At 47.9% G+C, this 16,741-nt stretch overlaps 1 protein-coding gene across 3 annotated transcripts in view; it reads right to left on the bottom strand.

Annotated features, from left to right (window-relative positions):
- MASP1 (MBL associated serine protease 1) overlaps positions 1 to 16,741 on the bottom strand; it is a 145,163-nt gene that overhangs the window by 77,643 nt on the left and 50,779 nt on the right. For all 3 annotated transcript variants that reach the window (XM_077487570.1, XM_077487571.1, XM_077487572.1), the window contains exon 4: positions 6,915 to 7,046. In XM_077487570.1, the coding sequence (XP_077343696.1) occupies positions 6,915 to 7,046 (132 nt within the window). The remainder of the gene's footprint in view (positions 1 to 6,914; positions 7,047 to 16,741) is intronic.

Below are 16,741 nucleotides of genomic sequence, written 5' to 3'. Positions count from 1 at the left end.
GCAGAGTGGAACTGTGCATGAAGGAACATTTTTGGGTTCTTAACCTATAGGAAGGCACGCTACGCACAAATATAGGTCTACTTTATTTTTTGTTATATCTTAATTTTTTGTTCTATCTTTATTTGTCTTTTTTTCCCACCCCCTGTGGGCCATTATCCTATTGTAATAACTAGTGTATATATATATATGGTTGGCATAGGGGTGCACACTCATTGACCTCATTCATTTTTTCTATAATAAGCACCTGTAAAATATTTTTGGGTCACCTGATAGAGGTAATAAGTAATTTAGCAGAGGCTAAAGTAATTTAGCAGAGGTAGCGCCAACAGCCCATACCAACACTACAAATATCTTCCACAAGTGGTGGTGTCAGTGGGGAGTATTGCTATTTTTAAAAGACTCTTGGACGTGCATCTTAAAGAACACAATATACAGGGATATGTGAAATGATTATCAACATTGACTCACGTACACCCACACAGGTTGAACTGGATGCACTGTTGTCTTTATTCAACCTTACCTACTATGTAACTATATACTCATATATTATATATAACACACACTCTGTTATATCCTCTCCCATGCAACTGTCGGCTGGCTGTACCTGACCTTTGGGGTAAGTGTCCCCACACTACTCTGATAAACAATGGAATTTGAAAGAACTGTATACTATGCATTCATTATGATAATTTTGTACACATGCTTATGCTCTTCATTTGCTTTTAGTGTCCTACTCCCTCTATATTATCCCAAAGAAACGGACAATCGCAAAACACATTGAGCCTGATGGCCTACGGTAATACATCTTCTCTGGAGTCGTTTCCCAGGTAGAAGTGACCCCAAGGTGTAGAAACCATCAAGAGGTATTTATTTGTATCTATTTGTATTCTTCATGCCTTGATGAATATTTGTATTGTAATTAGTGATGGACAAACTTCCGACGGGACGTTTCGCGAACGCGGACCGCGAACGCGGCCGATAGTTCGCGAACCGGAACGTTCGCGGCGGGCCCCATTGACTTCAATGGGAGGCGAACTTCGCAAACCTACAGGTAAAATTTGCAGCCACAAAATAATTAATAGCTGTGCAAACATAGTCCCACCACATGGCCAATGACATAACACATGTATGAGGTGAATCTGGGATCGACAACTACAAGCATTCTTTTTTTATATGGGAAATTGTTGTGACAATTCAGGACTGTGGAGCGCATGAAGGCAATGGAGGAGAGGGAAGGTCAGGGACCAGGGTAGGCAAATTAGAGGGTGCAGGAGATGATCACCAGCAGCGTGACATACAGCAATGACACCTGCACCGTGATAGAGTAATCTGACAGCAGCACCGTGATAGAGAGCACTGACATCAGCAGCGTGACATACAGCAATGACACCTGCACCGTGATAGAGTCATCTGACAACAGCACCGTGATAGAGAGCACTGACATCAGCAGCGTGACATAAAGCACTCACACCAGCACCGTGATATACAGTACTGACAGCAGCACCGTGATAGAGAGCACTGACATCAGCAGCGTGACATAAAGCACTCACACTAGCACCGTGATAGAGAGCACTGACATCAGCAGCATGACATAAAGCACTCACACCAGCACCGTCATATACAGCACTGACAGCAGCACCGTTACAGAGAGCACTGACATCAGCACCGTGATATACAGCACTGACACCTGCACCATAAGCAGCCCCAGGAGGAAGTCAGCATAGCACAGGGATGGTGGGAGCCCCTCATAATGAGCATAGCACAGGGATGGTGGGAGCCCCTCATAATAAGCAGCCCCAGGAGGATGTCAGCATAGCACAGGGATGGCGGGAGCCCCTCATAATAAGCAGCCCCAGGAGGATGTCAGCATAGCACAGGGATGGTGGGAGCCCCTCATAATAAACAGCCCCAGGAGGATGTCAGCATAGCACAGGGATGGTGGGAGCCCCTCATAATGAGCATAGCACAGGGATGGTGGGAGCACCTCAAAATATGCACAGCAGAGGTACAGCCCCAGGAGGAAGTCAGCACAGCACAGGGATGGTGGGAGCCCCTCATAATATGCACAGCAGAGGTACAGCCCCAGGAGGATGTCAGCACAGCACAGGGATGGTGGGAGCCCCTCATAATAAGCAGCCCCAGTAGAAATATGACACCACTCAACCTCTTCAAAGAGGAGGGTACGGGCATATAGTACGGTGTGCTTTTTTTGGACAAGGAAGTGAGCCAAATTAAGAAAGAAGGTCTCTGTGCTCGATTAAAAAAATTGTTTATAGACATATACATGGTCTACTGGTCACATGTGTTGAATTCCTCCGAGATCCATGCCTCATTCATTTTTAGAAATGTGAGGTAGTTAACACTGTCGTGAGCTAGGCGAGTACGCTTATCGGTCACAATCCCCCCTGCTGCGCTGAACGTCCTTTCGGATAGGACACTGGATGAGGGGCAAGCCAACAGTTTGATTGCAAATTGGGCAAGCTCTGGCCAGAGGTCAAGCCTGCCCACCCAGTAGTCCAGGGGTTCATCACTCCTCAGAGCGTCCACATCGGCCGTTAACCCAATGTAGTCGAACACCTGACGGTCTAGGCGTTCCCTGATGCTGGATCCGGATGACACCTGTCGATGGGTCGGCTGAAAGAATGACCTCATATCCAAAGTCACCAACACATCTTCAAACCGGCCTCTTCTTGCAGGTGCTGTTGGATTGGTACCCGCAACTCCTTCTCTGGGAGTGGGAATTGCTCCTCTGCCAGCGCACGCAAAAGCAGAATGCAGCATTTCTCGAAGCAAGGCCTGGAAGTGCTGCATTCTGACAGCCCTCTGTGACGGCGGTAACATTTCCGCCATTTTGTGTTTGTACCGGGGGTCTAAGTACGTTGCCACCCAGTACTGGTCCTTGACCCTTATGCTTTTTATACGGGGGTCCCTATTAAAACACTGGAGCATGAAGGCCCCCATTTGCACTAAAGTGGAAGCGGTGTGGTGGCCTGGCTTCTGCTCATCATCCAGGATAATGTCGTCCTCTTCATTCTCCTCTCCCCATCCACGTACAACAGGGATCCCAGAAAGGTTTAAAGCATGCTCTTCTTGCTCCTCCTCATCTGCTCCGGCACCATCCTCCTCTGACTCCTCTTCAGACTCCTGTTGTTTACTTGTCTCAGATAGAGTAGCTTCCCCTGGGAATTCATCCAGCATTGCGACTTCCTCATCTTCCCGCTCCTGCATACCATGAAGACCATAAAGAAGGCATAAGGTACCATGTCACTGATGGCGCCATGGCTGCGACTGACCAGTTTGGTGATCTCCTCAAATGGGCACAGAAGTCTGCATGCGTCGCGCATGAGCAGCCACTGGCGCGGTGAAAAAAACCCCAGCTCCCCAGAAACGGTTCTGCCGCAGAGTTCATACAGGTAGACGTTAACTGCACATTTCTGCTGGAGCAGCCTATCAAGCATATAGAAGGTTGAGTTCCATCGCGTCGGGCAATTGCAAATAAGACGTCTGACCAGCAGATTGTGTCGCCGCTGAATGTCAGCAAGGCGAGCCATGGCCGTGTAAGATCTTTTGAAATGGGCCGAGTTTTTCCTTGCCTGCCGCAAGATGTCCTGGACCCCAGGGTATTTGACAACGAATCGCTGCATGACCAAGTTTAAGACGTGTGCCATGCATGGCACGTGCGTGATTTTGCCCTGTTTCAATGCGCTAAGCAGATTGGCACCGTTGTCACACACCACTTTACCAACTGTCAAATTGAGCGGTGTTAGCCACTGATCTGCCTGTGAACGCAAAGCTGAAAGGAGTGCTGGGCCAGTGTGGCTCTTGGCTTCCAGGCACAACAGACGCAGCACGGCATGGCAACGTCTCACCTGGCATGTCAAATAGGTTCTGGGGAGCTTGGGCGGCGCAGTGGAAGAGACGCTAGCAGCGGAAAAGGAGGAGTCAGCTGAGGAGGAGAGGGAGGAGGATGGAGTAGGAGGAGGAGGAGAAGAAGAGTCAGCCCTGCATGCAATCCGTGGCGGTAAAACCAAATCTACACGGGTGCCACGGGTTACATGCTTGACGGCCGTCAGAAGGTTCACCCAGTGGGCAGTAAAAGTGATATACCTTCCCTGCCCGTGTTTGCTAGACCACGTGTCTGTGGTCAGATGTATCTTGGCTCTGACACTGTGTGCCAGAGATACATTCACTTGCCGCTGAACATGGCCATATAGCTCTGGGATGCCCTTCTCTGAGAAATACTTCCTTCCTGGGACCTTCCATTGTGGTGTTCCAATGGCCACAAATTTGCGAAAGGCCTCCGAGTCCACCAGTTTATATGGCAGTAGTTGGCGGGCTATGAGTTCTGACAAGCCAGCCGTCAACCGTTGGGCAAGAGGGTTTTTCCGGTGTCATCATTTTTTTACGCTCGAACATTAGGCCCACGGAAGCCTGCCTTTTTGCAGAAAAATGTGAGCTTGGCATGATGGAAGGTGGAGTGGAGGACAATTGTGAGGAGAAGGAGAAGTAGAAGACGAGGCTGGATGGTGAGAGCCTGCAGTTTGGCTTTGTGTGGTCCGTTGCTCCCACTCGGCTCGGTGATGGCTGCTCGTGTGCCTTCTTAAGGCGGTCGTCCCTAGGTGAGTGTTGGGCTTACCGTGACTAATGCGTTGACTGCAAAGATTGCAGATGGCAACGCTATTGTCAGCAGCGGACACGTTAAAAAAAGCCCACACTGCGGAGCCATGTGCCGGTGTCCTGGGAGCAGCAGATGTGACCGTACATGGTCGATGACTCGCTCCTGATACATTTGCAGTCTGCTTTGTCCCTCCTGTGCAATGTAAGTTATTTCTGCTTCTCCTCCCTATCTGCTGGTCCATATCTCCCTCTGAACTCCCCTCCTCTTCCTCTCTTGTGGGCACCCACGTGACATCACTAGACACGTCATCATCAACGTCACCTTACCCACCGCTATAAGTAGAGATCTCAGAGTAGGCAGCAACACTGGGGACCAACCTCCTCCTTGGGCTGATCTGGGTACTGTCGTCAGACTGCTGAGTAGCGATTGTTGCTGCCTCCTCTTCCTGATACAATACCAAGAGTGGCTGCGCATCAGAAATGTCTTGATATGGATCGGAAAATAATTCCTGTGACTCAAGCGGAAGATATGTGGTGATGGTGGTGGTGGTGGTGGTGTTGTTGGTGGTAGTGTCTTTGGGGGTGCACATAGCAGAGAGTGAAGAAGAGGGTGCAGATTGAGAGGATGAGGAGGGTGCAGAAGAGTAAGGCTGAGCGAGCCACTCAACCAAGTCTGGTGCTTCCTTTAAAGTAATTGAACGCACCTTCTGCAACTTCCCACTTTGGCTCAAGCCTGTTGCTCCTGCCCTACCCCTACCACCCCTGCAGAAGGGCCTGCCTCTTCCTCTGCCTGTCATTTTTTAAATGACCCTGTGACAAAACTCTCAGTCCCTATACCGATGAAGGACTGCTGCAGTATAGGGCAGCGGTCAGCAGTAGTGAACCTCAACCCTATGTATTGTGGACCGATACCAGTCCTTATAGAATGGCAGACTGTATCTCACTCAACCCTATGTACTGTAGTGCCCTATACCTTACCAGTCCTTATAAGGACCTTTGTGGACCAAGTAGGTTGTGTGTGAGTGATTAGCAGACTGTACGTCAGTCCCTATACCGATGAAGGACTGCTGCAGTATAGGGCAGCGGTCAGCAGTAGTGCACCTCAACCCTATGTATTGTGGACCTATACCAGTCCTTATAGAAAGGCAGATGGTACCTCACTCAACCCTATGTACTGTAGCACCCTAGACAGACCAAGTTACCAGTCCTTATAAGGACTTTGGTGGACCAAGTAGGTTGTGTGTGAGTGATTAGCAGACTGTACGTCAGTCCCTATACCGATGAAGGACTGCTGCAGTATAGGGCAGCGTTCAGCAGTAGTGCACCTCAACCCTATGTACTGTGGACCTATACCAGTCCTTATAGAATGGCAGACTGTACCTCACTCAACCCTATGTACTGTAGCACCCTAGACAGACCAAGTTACCAGTCCTTATAAGGAGCTTTGTGGAACAAGTGGGTTGTGAATGATTAGTAGACTGCAGCAGAAGGGCAGCAGTCAAGTATAATATTCTTTCTATATTTGGAAGAAAGAATATTATACGTGTACAAGCCTATTACCATACCACTGATACCAGTCCTGAAAAGAACCTTTGTGGAACTAATAGTAACAGCTACTGATTAAACTGACCCTCACTGCCTCACACACTGCTTCCTGCCTGTCCCTATATAAACTGACAAAACAGAGGCTACTGGAACAATAATTAAAATAGCACTTTTGTGGACCTGATAGTAACAGCTAATGACTAAACTGGCTGTCCCTGCAGCACACACCGTCCTGTCCCTTTCTCTAAACTGACAAAAGACACTCAGGCTGCTGCAACAATCACTAGCACAGCACTGCCTATCCTGAACTACACCTAACACCTATACCAGTCCTGAAAAGAACTTTTGTGTACCAAATAGCTAGCGATTTGGGTCACTGTAATCTCTCCCTGCTCCACACAGCAACCTCTCCCTATAGTGACAGAAGAAAGAATGTAAAATGGCCGCCGGATCGGGTGTATTTATAAGTTAGGGGGAATGTCCAAGTGTCCATGTGCTGTAATGTCTCAATTGGCTGTCCTGTACCCCATGATGGATGTGTCATCATAGGTCAAAGTTCTTTTACACCGTAAACACGGAAGTCCGCCGGGCGAACGGCGCCAATAGTCCGCCGAATGGGCGGACCCCGAACAGCCGAAATTCGCCGCAAAAGATGTCTATTTTTGAATATACTGGTTATTATTACTAATTCACAAATAAACAACATTACAATTTGAATATATATATATATATAAAATAATGTTACGTCACACCTTTGCATGTCCTGTTATCTGAGTGGAGAAGATAACCAAATCTGCAGGAACAGTAGAATCCACCAATATAATTGTGGCAGTGATGGTCACATACCATATCCTCATCAATTCCCTCCGCACACTCATCTACATCTGCATTAGATAAATAGTAGAAGTAATTTTTGCATATTACCAGTACAATCAGAAAACACATTTACTGTTTACTTGTAATAGAATGTCTGAATTTTTGATTTAGGAATACACCTTTACACATGCTACAAAAAAATAAAAATAATGGTGCATTTTATATGATATGATAGATGTTTCTAAACTGAACAGCACTTTATGCTAATGAACTGCAATAGCAAACAGTCAAAGATAATTGTAAGAAATGTGTATGTTCAGTATAGATGACAGCTACCTACTCCATAGTATTATCATAAAAGGATTCATACTGTATAGTAGACACTTTGTTAACAGTCTAAAAGAAGACTAACAGTCAACGATTCCTCATAATCATTCTTATATTCCTATATATGATAAATTCAAGGTGTTCATATAAAGATACATACTGATGGATTCAGTGTGGGCAATATGAATTTGTTTTATCATACTGATGAGCTGTCCCCGCTGAAATACGTGGTTTCATCATAGAATTTCACACCTATGGCAGCAGGAGAAGTCAGCTTTTTTGCTGCACTTTTTGTAGTATAATTTAAGTGAAAATCCAACAAGGAGATTAAAGCGGGAGTCCACCGGGACTCCGCGTTTTTTTTTTTTTTTTAAAAGCCAGCAGCTACAAATACTGCAGCTGCTGACTTTTAAATAGTGACACTTACCTGTCCAGCGCGCCCGCGATGTCGGCACCCGAAGCCAATCGCTCGCTCGTGCCGCCGCCATCTTGGGTATGGGAATCAGGAAATGGAGCCTTTCGGCTTCATTTCCCGGTTCCCTACTGCGCATGCGCGAGCCGCGCGGCGCAATCCGGACGGTCCCCGCTGCCTCTGGGAGCTGTGTGTTTCCCAGCAGGCAGCGGGGCACTTGCTGAAGGGGGCGGGTGCTTGCGGAAAGGGGCATAACGTACGCCCCTTTACGCAGAGAGCTAGCCCGGAAGTGGGTGCAGTTACCTGGATTATCCAGGTAACTGCACCCCCCTCCCCCCTGAAAGGTGCCGATTGTGGCGCCGGAGGGGGGGGGATTCCGATGAGCGGAGGTCCATTTTAGGGTGGACCTCCGCTTTAAGCTCCACTGATAATGTTCACAACAGATGCATGGATCTCAGATTGAAAATCCTGCTCCTGCTGAGAAAAGATTGTGGGTGAATGAATCTAGTAGGGATAAGGTTTGGGTTTGCCACTGCCACGTGTTTCAGGAAAATTCCTCAGGCTCGAGATTTAAGGTCCAGGTGAATTTTTCTGCAGGTTGGCCCAATTTCTTAAAACATGACACTTTAACTATAGCCATCAAGCTTAGAAAGGTCAATAAGGGGGCTGTTAGATAAGCCAGACTCCTTACAATAAAATGGGGGGGGGGGGGCAGCCATAGTTTCAGTGAATTGAAAGCTGTTATAGGGAAATTACAGGGAAAGCTGACAAACTTCATAGGGAAAGGTTTGGGTCAGTTAGGTCAGTGTTTTTACACTGGAGTATCCTCTGCAGTAACTTAATTTTTTTTTTTTGGAAAACCCCAGCTTGTGTTTTCTGCCTTTAGTAGATTTGGGTCTAACCCTGCTCATTTAAATTGTCCACTAGTGCATCATCAGCAATCGTTTAATTTTTGCAGTAAAACAGCTGTCTGTTCTCCTTTTTCTAGTAGATGTCATCCTTTTCTTCCTCCTCTTCTGCTGGACAATTTTACACTGACTTATCATTTGCTACCTCTTAAAAGAGAAGTGTGCAAATTAAAAAAAATAAACATTCTTACTCATCTAGATAAATGCAGCATTGATCCTTTGGTGCATCTGGCCCCAGCTGCCTCTACACTGAGAACTGAGTGATCAAAGAACACTAATCACTCAGTTCTTAGGTCCACTCTGAGCACAGAGAGGTAACTGTCACCTCCCTGTGCTCTACCCCTCCAGAGCTCATTGGAGTGCTGGAGTGTGGAGGGGTGGGAACAGCTGGCTCAGTCTCCCCGAGTCACGTTGAGAGGCTGAGCAAGCTGCCGGTCAGGCATGCTGGCAGTTCCTGCCATTATTGTCAGGATCCCTGCAGAGCCTAGACCGGCTCTGTGATGTCAGCTGACAGCGGACTTTATATCAAAGAATACAATCAGTGCAACCACTCATAAATCCTGTGATATACTTCCTAATCTGTGAGAATACCAAATATAATAAATACTAAATCCAAACATTTAGCATAAATAAACCCCAATTGCAAGCTGGACACTTCTTAGTAATTTCACCACACCAAAGAACTTATTATAACACGCTCAATATAGTGCAGTGCAATTACTGTAGATCAGTACATTTAACACCACCCTCCTTCAATTACTTATTGTTAAAAATCATAAAGTGCAAAATACAGTAGAAGTCATAAATTAAGTCCTCTCAAACTTACAGTGAAGTCCAAATCAATGAAAGTTCATTAATATTCATGCTCCTCCACCCAAAAGTGACACATAAACGGATGCTCCAGCATAATTCCGTCAGCGTGCCACCACCACCAGTGAAAAACCTGCTCACCTCACTTATAAATAATATAGACTTCTCGCTCCAAACTCCTGCAGTGGGGACGGACACCTTTCCTCTTATGTGGATCATGACCTCTCCACTAGTTCGCATCTCCTCAGTATACCTCGCGGGACCAGTTTAATAAAACACCCCCCCTTTAAAATCACACTTACAAAAAGACCGTATATATGTGCTTATTCTGTCAGCTGACTCACCAATCCTCACTAGCAATGGTGACAGCCTGGATTCTACTGAAGAAGCCTTATACGAAGGTGCTACGCATCTAGGAGAGAGGTGGAGCCGAGCCCTTATGTCAGGGGTCTAGAACTTAGCATATTTCAGGACACCAACAGTAGGAGAAGGGCTCGAGGACCCAGCATCTCTACCAGCACTTAACATGGGCATTTATAAGGAAGCATGTCAGTGATTGCAGTTGCTGGTTGATCTTCAGCCCCTCCAGTATGTTATCTCTGGGATATTCATGTTCCTGTGTCTCCTGTTACCAACCCGGCTTGTCCTTGAGCTGTCTCTTGCTTGCTTCCTGTGTTTGACCTTGGCTATCCATCTGACCATGTCTGCTTTGATACCCACCTTGCTTCTGACCTCGGCTATCCATCTGACCATGCCTGCTCTGATGCCCACCTGGCTCCTGACCTAGGCTTCCTCTGACCACGCTCCAGTATCAGCATTATCAGAGTCCTGCAACATCTCATGGGTGCTACCTGTCTGCTGATTCTATGCCAGCACACCAACTGTACTCTGGAACCTCCTGCACACAGTCCAGCAGGAGACTCGTGCTACTTTGGGCCTGACCTCTCCTGTTTTCACCTTCAGGATGGTCTGGAACTTATCTGCAAGGGAAGCCCTCTCTCTCCATTGTCCTCCAGCACCAGTTATGTGATAGTATCAACCAGCCAAGTTGGCAGCAGATGATAGCTCTTACACAAGCAGTCCAGAACTTACATTACGGCTACTTTCAGCTGGAAGGACACCTTCACTCTTTCACTGCCTCCATGACTCCTGCGGATCCTAACCAAGCTAATAGCTCCACTGTCTCTGCTCCAACTGCCAGTCTTCCTGCTACAGCTGCACCTGCTGTGGGATTACCTCCTCCAGAGCCCAGAGTCCCTACTCCTGAGCACTTTTCGTGTGACCAATGTAAATTCAGGGCCTTCAAAAGGGAAGTGAACTTTACTTTGCCCTGCAACCAAGGACTTTTTCTCTTGAGACCGTCAAGGTGGGTTTAATTATCTCACTTTGTCAAATGAACCCCAGCCCTGGGATCATAACCTCTTTGAGGAAAAAGAACTTAGAACTAGATTCAGTTGTCACCTTCTTTGAAGCTATGGCTACCCTATATGACGATCCACAGTGGACTGCCACCGCTGGGTCTGCCCTTCATGCTCTAGTACAAGGCAGATAAATGGTGGAGGATTATATTGTGGAGTTTCAAAAGTGATCAGCTGATACCAGGTGGAATGATGCCATAGGCTTATCAGAGACTCTCAAGGATGAGATGGCTAGGATAGAGGCTCCTGCATCATTAGAGAATCTCATCCACGTCTCTATCCAACTAGACCAACGACTGCAGGAGTGACAGTCTGAACACACTTCCAAGGGTTCAAGGACCAACAACCCCAGGCTCCGTTCCCCAGTCCATCAATTCTTCTGACAAGGAACCCATGAAAATGGACCTATTCTGCCCAGCTTTAACCCCTGAAGAGGGAGGATGCAGATGACAAGGTAACCTGTGTCTCTGCTGTGGAGCTTCGAGCCACTTCCTTCGCAGTTGTCTTGTTCGCCCAAGTAAGTCCAGCCTTCCATGTCCCTCATACCTCCATTTATCTGAGACTGTATCCACTCATGTAATTCTCATCATCTCTCTTCAGGTGGCTGAAAGGGAAGTCAAGCTGTGGGTGTTCGTTGACTCTAGAGCCTGTAGCTGCTTCTTGGACATCAACCTCGCCAAGAACTTGCGCATACCCCTTAAACTGAGGGAACAAAGACTTGACATACACCTAGCAGATGACACTGCTCCCAGCTCTGGACCTGTCACTCAGGAAACTATCTCTGTCCTTGCCACCATGGATGCTGGCCATCATGAATTACTCCCCTTTGACATCATCAGGTCTCCTATATTCCCAGCCATCCTAGGGATACACTGGCTGTGGGCCCACAACCTGCAAATCGACTGGCCCAAGGGAGAAATCATCTTCTCATCTTCCTACTGTCACCAACACTGTGGCGTCCTCAATGCCTGTGAATCATTCAGTATGTGTCTCCGTTCAACATACACCGAATCCCTGTCATGCCACCTCTTCGGCCTATCTTGATGTGTTTGACAAGAAAGGTGCCAATGCCCTGTTCCCCACATCAGTCCTACGACTGCCTGATTGAGTTTCTACCTGGAACAGAAGTACCCTTCGGTGAATCTTTCCTTTATCCGAGAAGGAGCTGGAAGCCCTCTGACAATATATAGATGAAAACCTAGCCAAAGGATTTCTTCGCCTTTCCTCTGCGCCTGCTGGAGCTGGTATCTTCTTTGTCAAGAAGACGGCTCATTCTCTCAGACCATGCATTGATTATAGGGACCTTAATAAAATTACCTTCAAGAACAGATACCCACTTCCTCTAATTTCTGAGTTATTCCAAAGGTTCTGAACAGCTCGGGTTTTCACAAAGTTGCAATTACAGGGAGCCTACAACCTGATTTGTATTAGGGAAGGTGACGAGTCGAAGACCGCCTTCCAAACATGCTTTGGTCATTTCAAGTACCTTCTGATGTCCTTCAGTCTATGTAACGCCCCCGCAACATTCCAACATTTTGTGAATAAAATCTTCAGAGAATACCTTGACCTGTTCTTAATCATCTATCTGTACGACATACACATTTTTCTCAGTCTCACTTGAACTTCATCAAGAGCACGTCAGAAAAGTGTTAAAGACCTTAAGAACCCTTGGCTTATATGCCAAAGCAGAGAAGTGTGGGTGCGAGAAACAATCTATCCAGTTCTTAGGTCTCATAATCTCCACTGAGGGGATCTGCATGGATCCTTAGAAGGTCTCAGGAATCTTGGAATGACCTGCACCTTCTGACAGAAAAGGTGTCCAGAGGTTTGTGGGCTTCGCTAATTTTTATGAGAAATTCATTAGAATCGACTATCATTGCCCTGATCACACAGCTCATTCGCCTGCACTCACACTTCTCCTGGAACCAGGATTTTCAAATGGCCTTTCAATAACTGAAGGCTCTCTTCACCTCTGCTCCCGTGTTGCAACAACCGGACCCAACTCTTGCCTTTGTCTTCGAGGTGGACGCATCCAAAGTAGCTACGGGAGCCGTTCTCTCTCTCTGCGGCAGGGCCCAAAGCTGAATCATGCAGAGAGAAATTACAATGTGGGTGACAGAGAACTGGCAATTAAAGTCGGCCTCAAAGAATAGAGGTACCTGCTGGAAGGTACTTACCACCCAATTATGATTTTCACAGATCACAAAAATCTGGAATATCTAAGATCTGCACTACGCCTAAGACCTCGACAAGCCAGGTGGGCCTTATTCTTTTCTAGATTTAATTTACACTTGACATACCGCCCAAGTTCCAAAAATGGGAAAGTCTAAAGCCCTCCATTGAACAAGCTTTTGCATCTTGCCCTGAATCCAAACATGACTCATTAAGAGACTGGACGGATTACTTTGGCACCAGGAACCAGTCTTCATGCCTCAGGAAGCAAGGTCTCAGGTCCTCAGGACATTCCACAACCACCAACTTGCAGGGAACTTTAGAGCCTGTAAAACTAACAAGCTCATTCAGTGGTCCTTTTGGTGGCCTAACCTCAGTCAGGACTGTAGATCCTACATCAAGTCATGCACAATGTGTCTACGTAGCAAAGGCGACAAAACCAAAGCCTGGGGGTTATTGGGACTCTTGCCTATCCCTAATCACTGCTGGGAGATGATAGCTTCGGATCTTATTGCTGACCTTCCTACCTCTGAAAGATTCACGACCATCCTGGTTGTGGTAGACCGACTATCCAAAATGGCCCACTTCATACCAATGATTAGTACTCCCTCTGCGGCCAAAACAGCTCACACTTTTATCAAGGAGATCATCAGACTTCACGGACACCCAAAGAACACCATCTTGGACTGGGGGGTGCAGTTTACCTCCAGGTTTTGGAGAGCCCCTTGTAAAGCCTTGGAAGGAAAACTCTACCTATCATCTGCCTACCTGTCAGGGAAATAGGCGCAATCTCACGAGGTACGTTCGTGTTAGCGCGCGTCGGCGCCTACGAAAGCGCAAAGTAGTTTCAAGACGAACGACCAACGCTACGTCTAACCAGGCGGGCATACGCGGTGATGTTACGAATACACAACGTACTCGACGTAGCCGTACGATCGCCCCGACACGCTCACGACGTGACCTGGTCACCTCGCCTATTTAAACGTTCGCCTGACAGTGCCGCATCGCTGGATTATCGTCAGCTCTCCTGTGAACCTGTACCCGTGCTTCCTGTTATCCGACCTCCTGTGTACCGACCCGGCTTGCTTGACCTACTCCTGTTATTCTCCTGGCTCTGACTCCTGGCTTGTACCCGACGCTCCTGGTCTGCTTCCTGCACCCGATCCCGGCTTGTCTTGACCACTCTCTGGACTTCTGCTGCCCACTCTCGGACTTCCTAGCACGGTTGCCCCTAGAGACTTGCTTACCCGGTACCTGACCTCTGCTGCTGCTACCTGGCAACCTGTGCTACTGTGGGCACTGCATCCCTGTGTCAACTTCAGGGTTGTGCTGCACTCGGCCGCAAGGGGAGCCCTCTCAGCATCTCGGCCTCGCTCCTGACCGTGACAGTATAATCCAGCCATGTCAGAGGTCGACAGAGGTGACTCCCCATTGGAGGCCATTTTACAAGAACTTACGGCCCTTACTCCAGCTATTCAGGAGCTCCAAGAGAGATATCACTGGCTGAAGGAACGCCTGCAACACCCGCTTGAACCGCCCACCTCCTCTGGTCAAGTTCCTGCTTCTACAACCTCAGCTGCCCCAGAACCACGAGTCCCAGCCCCGGAACGCTTTTTTGGGGACCGAAGAAAATTCAGATCCTTCAAAAATTCATGTTTTCTCTATTTTTCCCTGCAACCTCAGACCTTTTCTTCAGAAGCGACCAAGGTGGGGTTCACCATTTCACTGCTGAGGGACGATCCCCAGACGTGGGCCCATGGCCTGCTGGAGCAATGCAGCCCTTACGTGGATACTTTGGATCTGTTCTTTGAGGCCATGGCTCGCTTGTATGATGACCCTTTTCGGACAGCTACAGCTGAAGCAACCTTGTACACCCTTCGCTAGGGTGAGCGACCTGCAGAGGACTATTCAGTAGAATTCCGTACCTGGAGCTCTGATTCCGGCTGGAACGAAGCAGCACTAAAATATCAATATCGGGTGGGGTTGTCCGAAGCTCTTAAGGACGAGTTAGCCAGATTGGAGATTCCCACTACCCTTGAGGATCTCATCTTACTCACCATCCAGCTCGACAGGCGTCTACGGGAACGCCAGTCTGAACGCACTCGGACTTCTTGTTCCATCCAGGCCCCACCTTCAGCTCGCCCAGCAGTAGCTCCCGTTCTGAGGGGCATGCCCCGTCCCGCTTTAACCTCCGAAGAGAGACTTCATCGCCGACAGGCACACCTTTGTTTTTACTGTGGGGAATCGGGACATTTCATTAACAACTGTCCCACAAGGCCGAGTAAACCAGTCCCATGCACTCCATTTCATCTTCAGGTAGCGAAGTCAGCTTCCGCCCACATCACTCTTCCAGTCACATTGATGGTGGCAGGTAGAGGAATTCCTCTACAAGCGATAATTGACTCTGGAGCCTGTAGTTGCTTCCTGGACTTAACCCAGGCTAAGAGTCTGTCTCTCCCACTTAACCTCAAGGAACGGAGACTGACTGTCCATTTGGCCGATGGCTCCTTACCCAGTTCAGGTCATGTCACCAAGGAAACTCGTCCTATCCTGGCGATCACCGATTCAGGTCACCGGGAATTCCTTAAATTTGATGTTCTGAGTTCTCCGATGTTCCCCGTTATCCTAGGGATTCCTTGGCTACAGGCTCACAATCCCCAGATCGATTGGCCCACAAAGGTGGTATCCTTCACATCTGCCTATTGCCAGCAGCATTGCTTAGATTCCGTACCCCACAACTTGCCCAGTTGTCTGACTGTACAACCCGTACCCAGTCCAGCTCCTCACATACCAGCAGTCTACCAGGAATTCAGAGATGTGTTTGACAAGAGGAAAGCTGATACCCTACCTCCACACCGCCCCTCTGACTGCCCCATTGAATTGTTACCCGGGGCCCCCATCCCTTTTGGTCAGATATTTCCCCTTTCTGAGACTGAACTTGAGGCTCTGAGACAATACATTGACGAGAACCTGGCCAAAGGATTCATTCGTCCCTCTTCATCTCCTGCCGGAGCAGGCATCTTCTTTGTGGAGAAAAAAGACAAGACTCTAAGACCATGTGTGGACTATAGGGAATTAAATAATATTACCCTTAAAAACCGCTATCCACTTCCGTTCATCCCTGAACTCTTCCAAAGGTTCCATACCTCACGTATCTTTACTAAACTCGATCTACGTGGGGCTTACAACCTTGTCCGTATCCGGGAGGGGGACGAGTGGAAGACCGCTTTCAGAACAAGATTTGGACATTTCGAGTACTTAGTCATGCCCTTTGGACTATGTAATGCCCCGGCAACCTTTCAGCATTTCATTAATGACATCTTCCGGGAGCATCTAGACCACTTTGTTGTCGCCTACCTTGACGACATTCTGATTTTTTCAACCTCACTAGAGCTTCACAGGGTACATGTTAAGAAGGTACTATGTATTCTTAGAACTCACGGGTTATATGTCAAAGCCGAGAAGTGTGATTTTGAGAAGGAATCCATTCATTTCTTGGGACTCATCATTACCACAGGTGGAATTGCCATGGACCCGCAGAAAGGGAAATCTATCCTGGATTGGCCCGCTCCTTCTGACAAAAGGGGTGTACAGAGGTTTATCGGGTTCGCAAACTTTTACCGAAGATTCATAAGGGGCTTCTCCACCATTGTAGCCCCCATCACTCAGACCACTCGCCAACACACCAAGTTCCACTGGTCCCCAGCAGCTCAGTC

This window comes from Lithobates pipiens, unplaced genomic scaffold (assembly GCF_037356315.1).
Source record: "Lithobates pipiens isolate NorthernLeopardFrog02 unplaced genomic scaffold, aLitPip1_a1.2 Scaffold_18, whole genome shotgun sequence".
Classification (NCBI taxonomy): domain Eukaryota; kingdom Metazoa; phylum Chordata; class Amphibia; order Anura; family Ranidae; genus Lithobates; species Lithobates pipiens.
The sequence above is the reverse complement of the archived record's forward strand: the minus strand, read 5'-3'. Positions and strand labels throughout refer to the sequence as shown.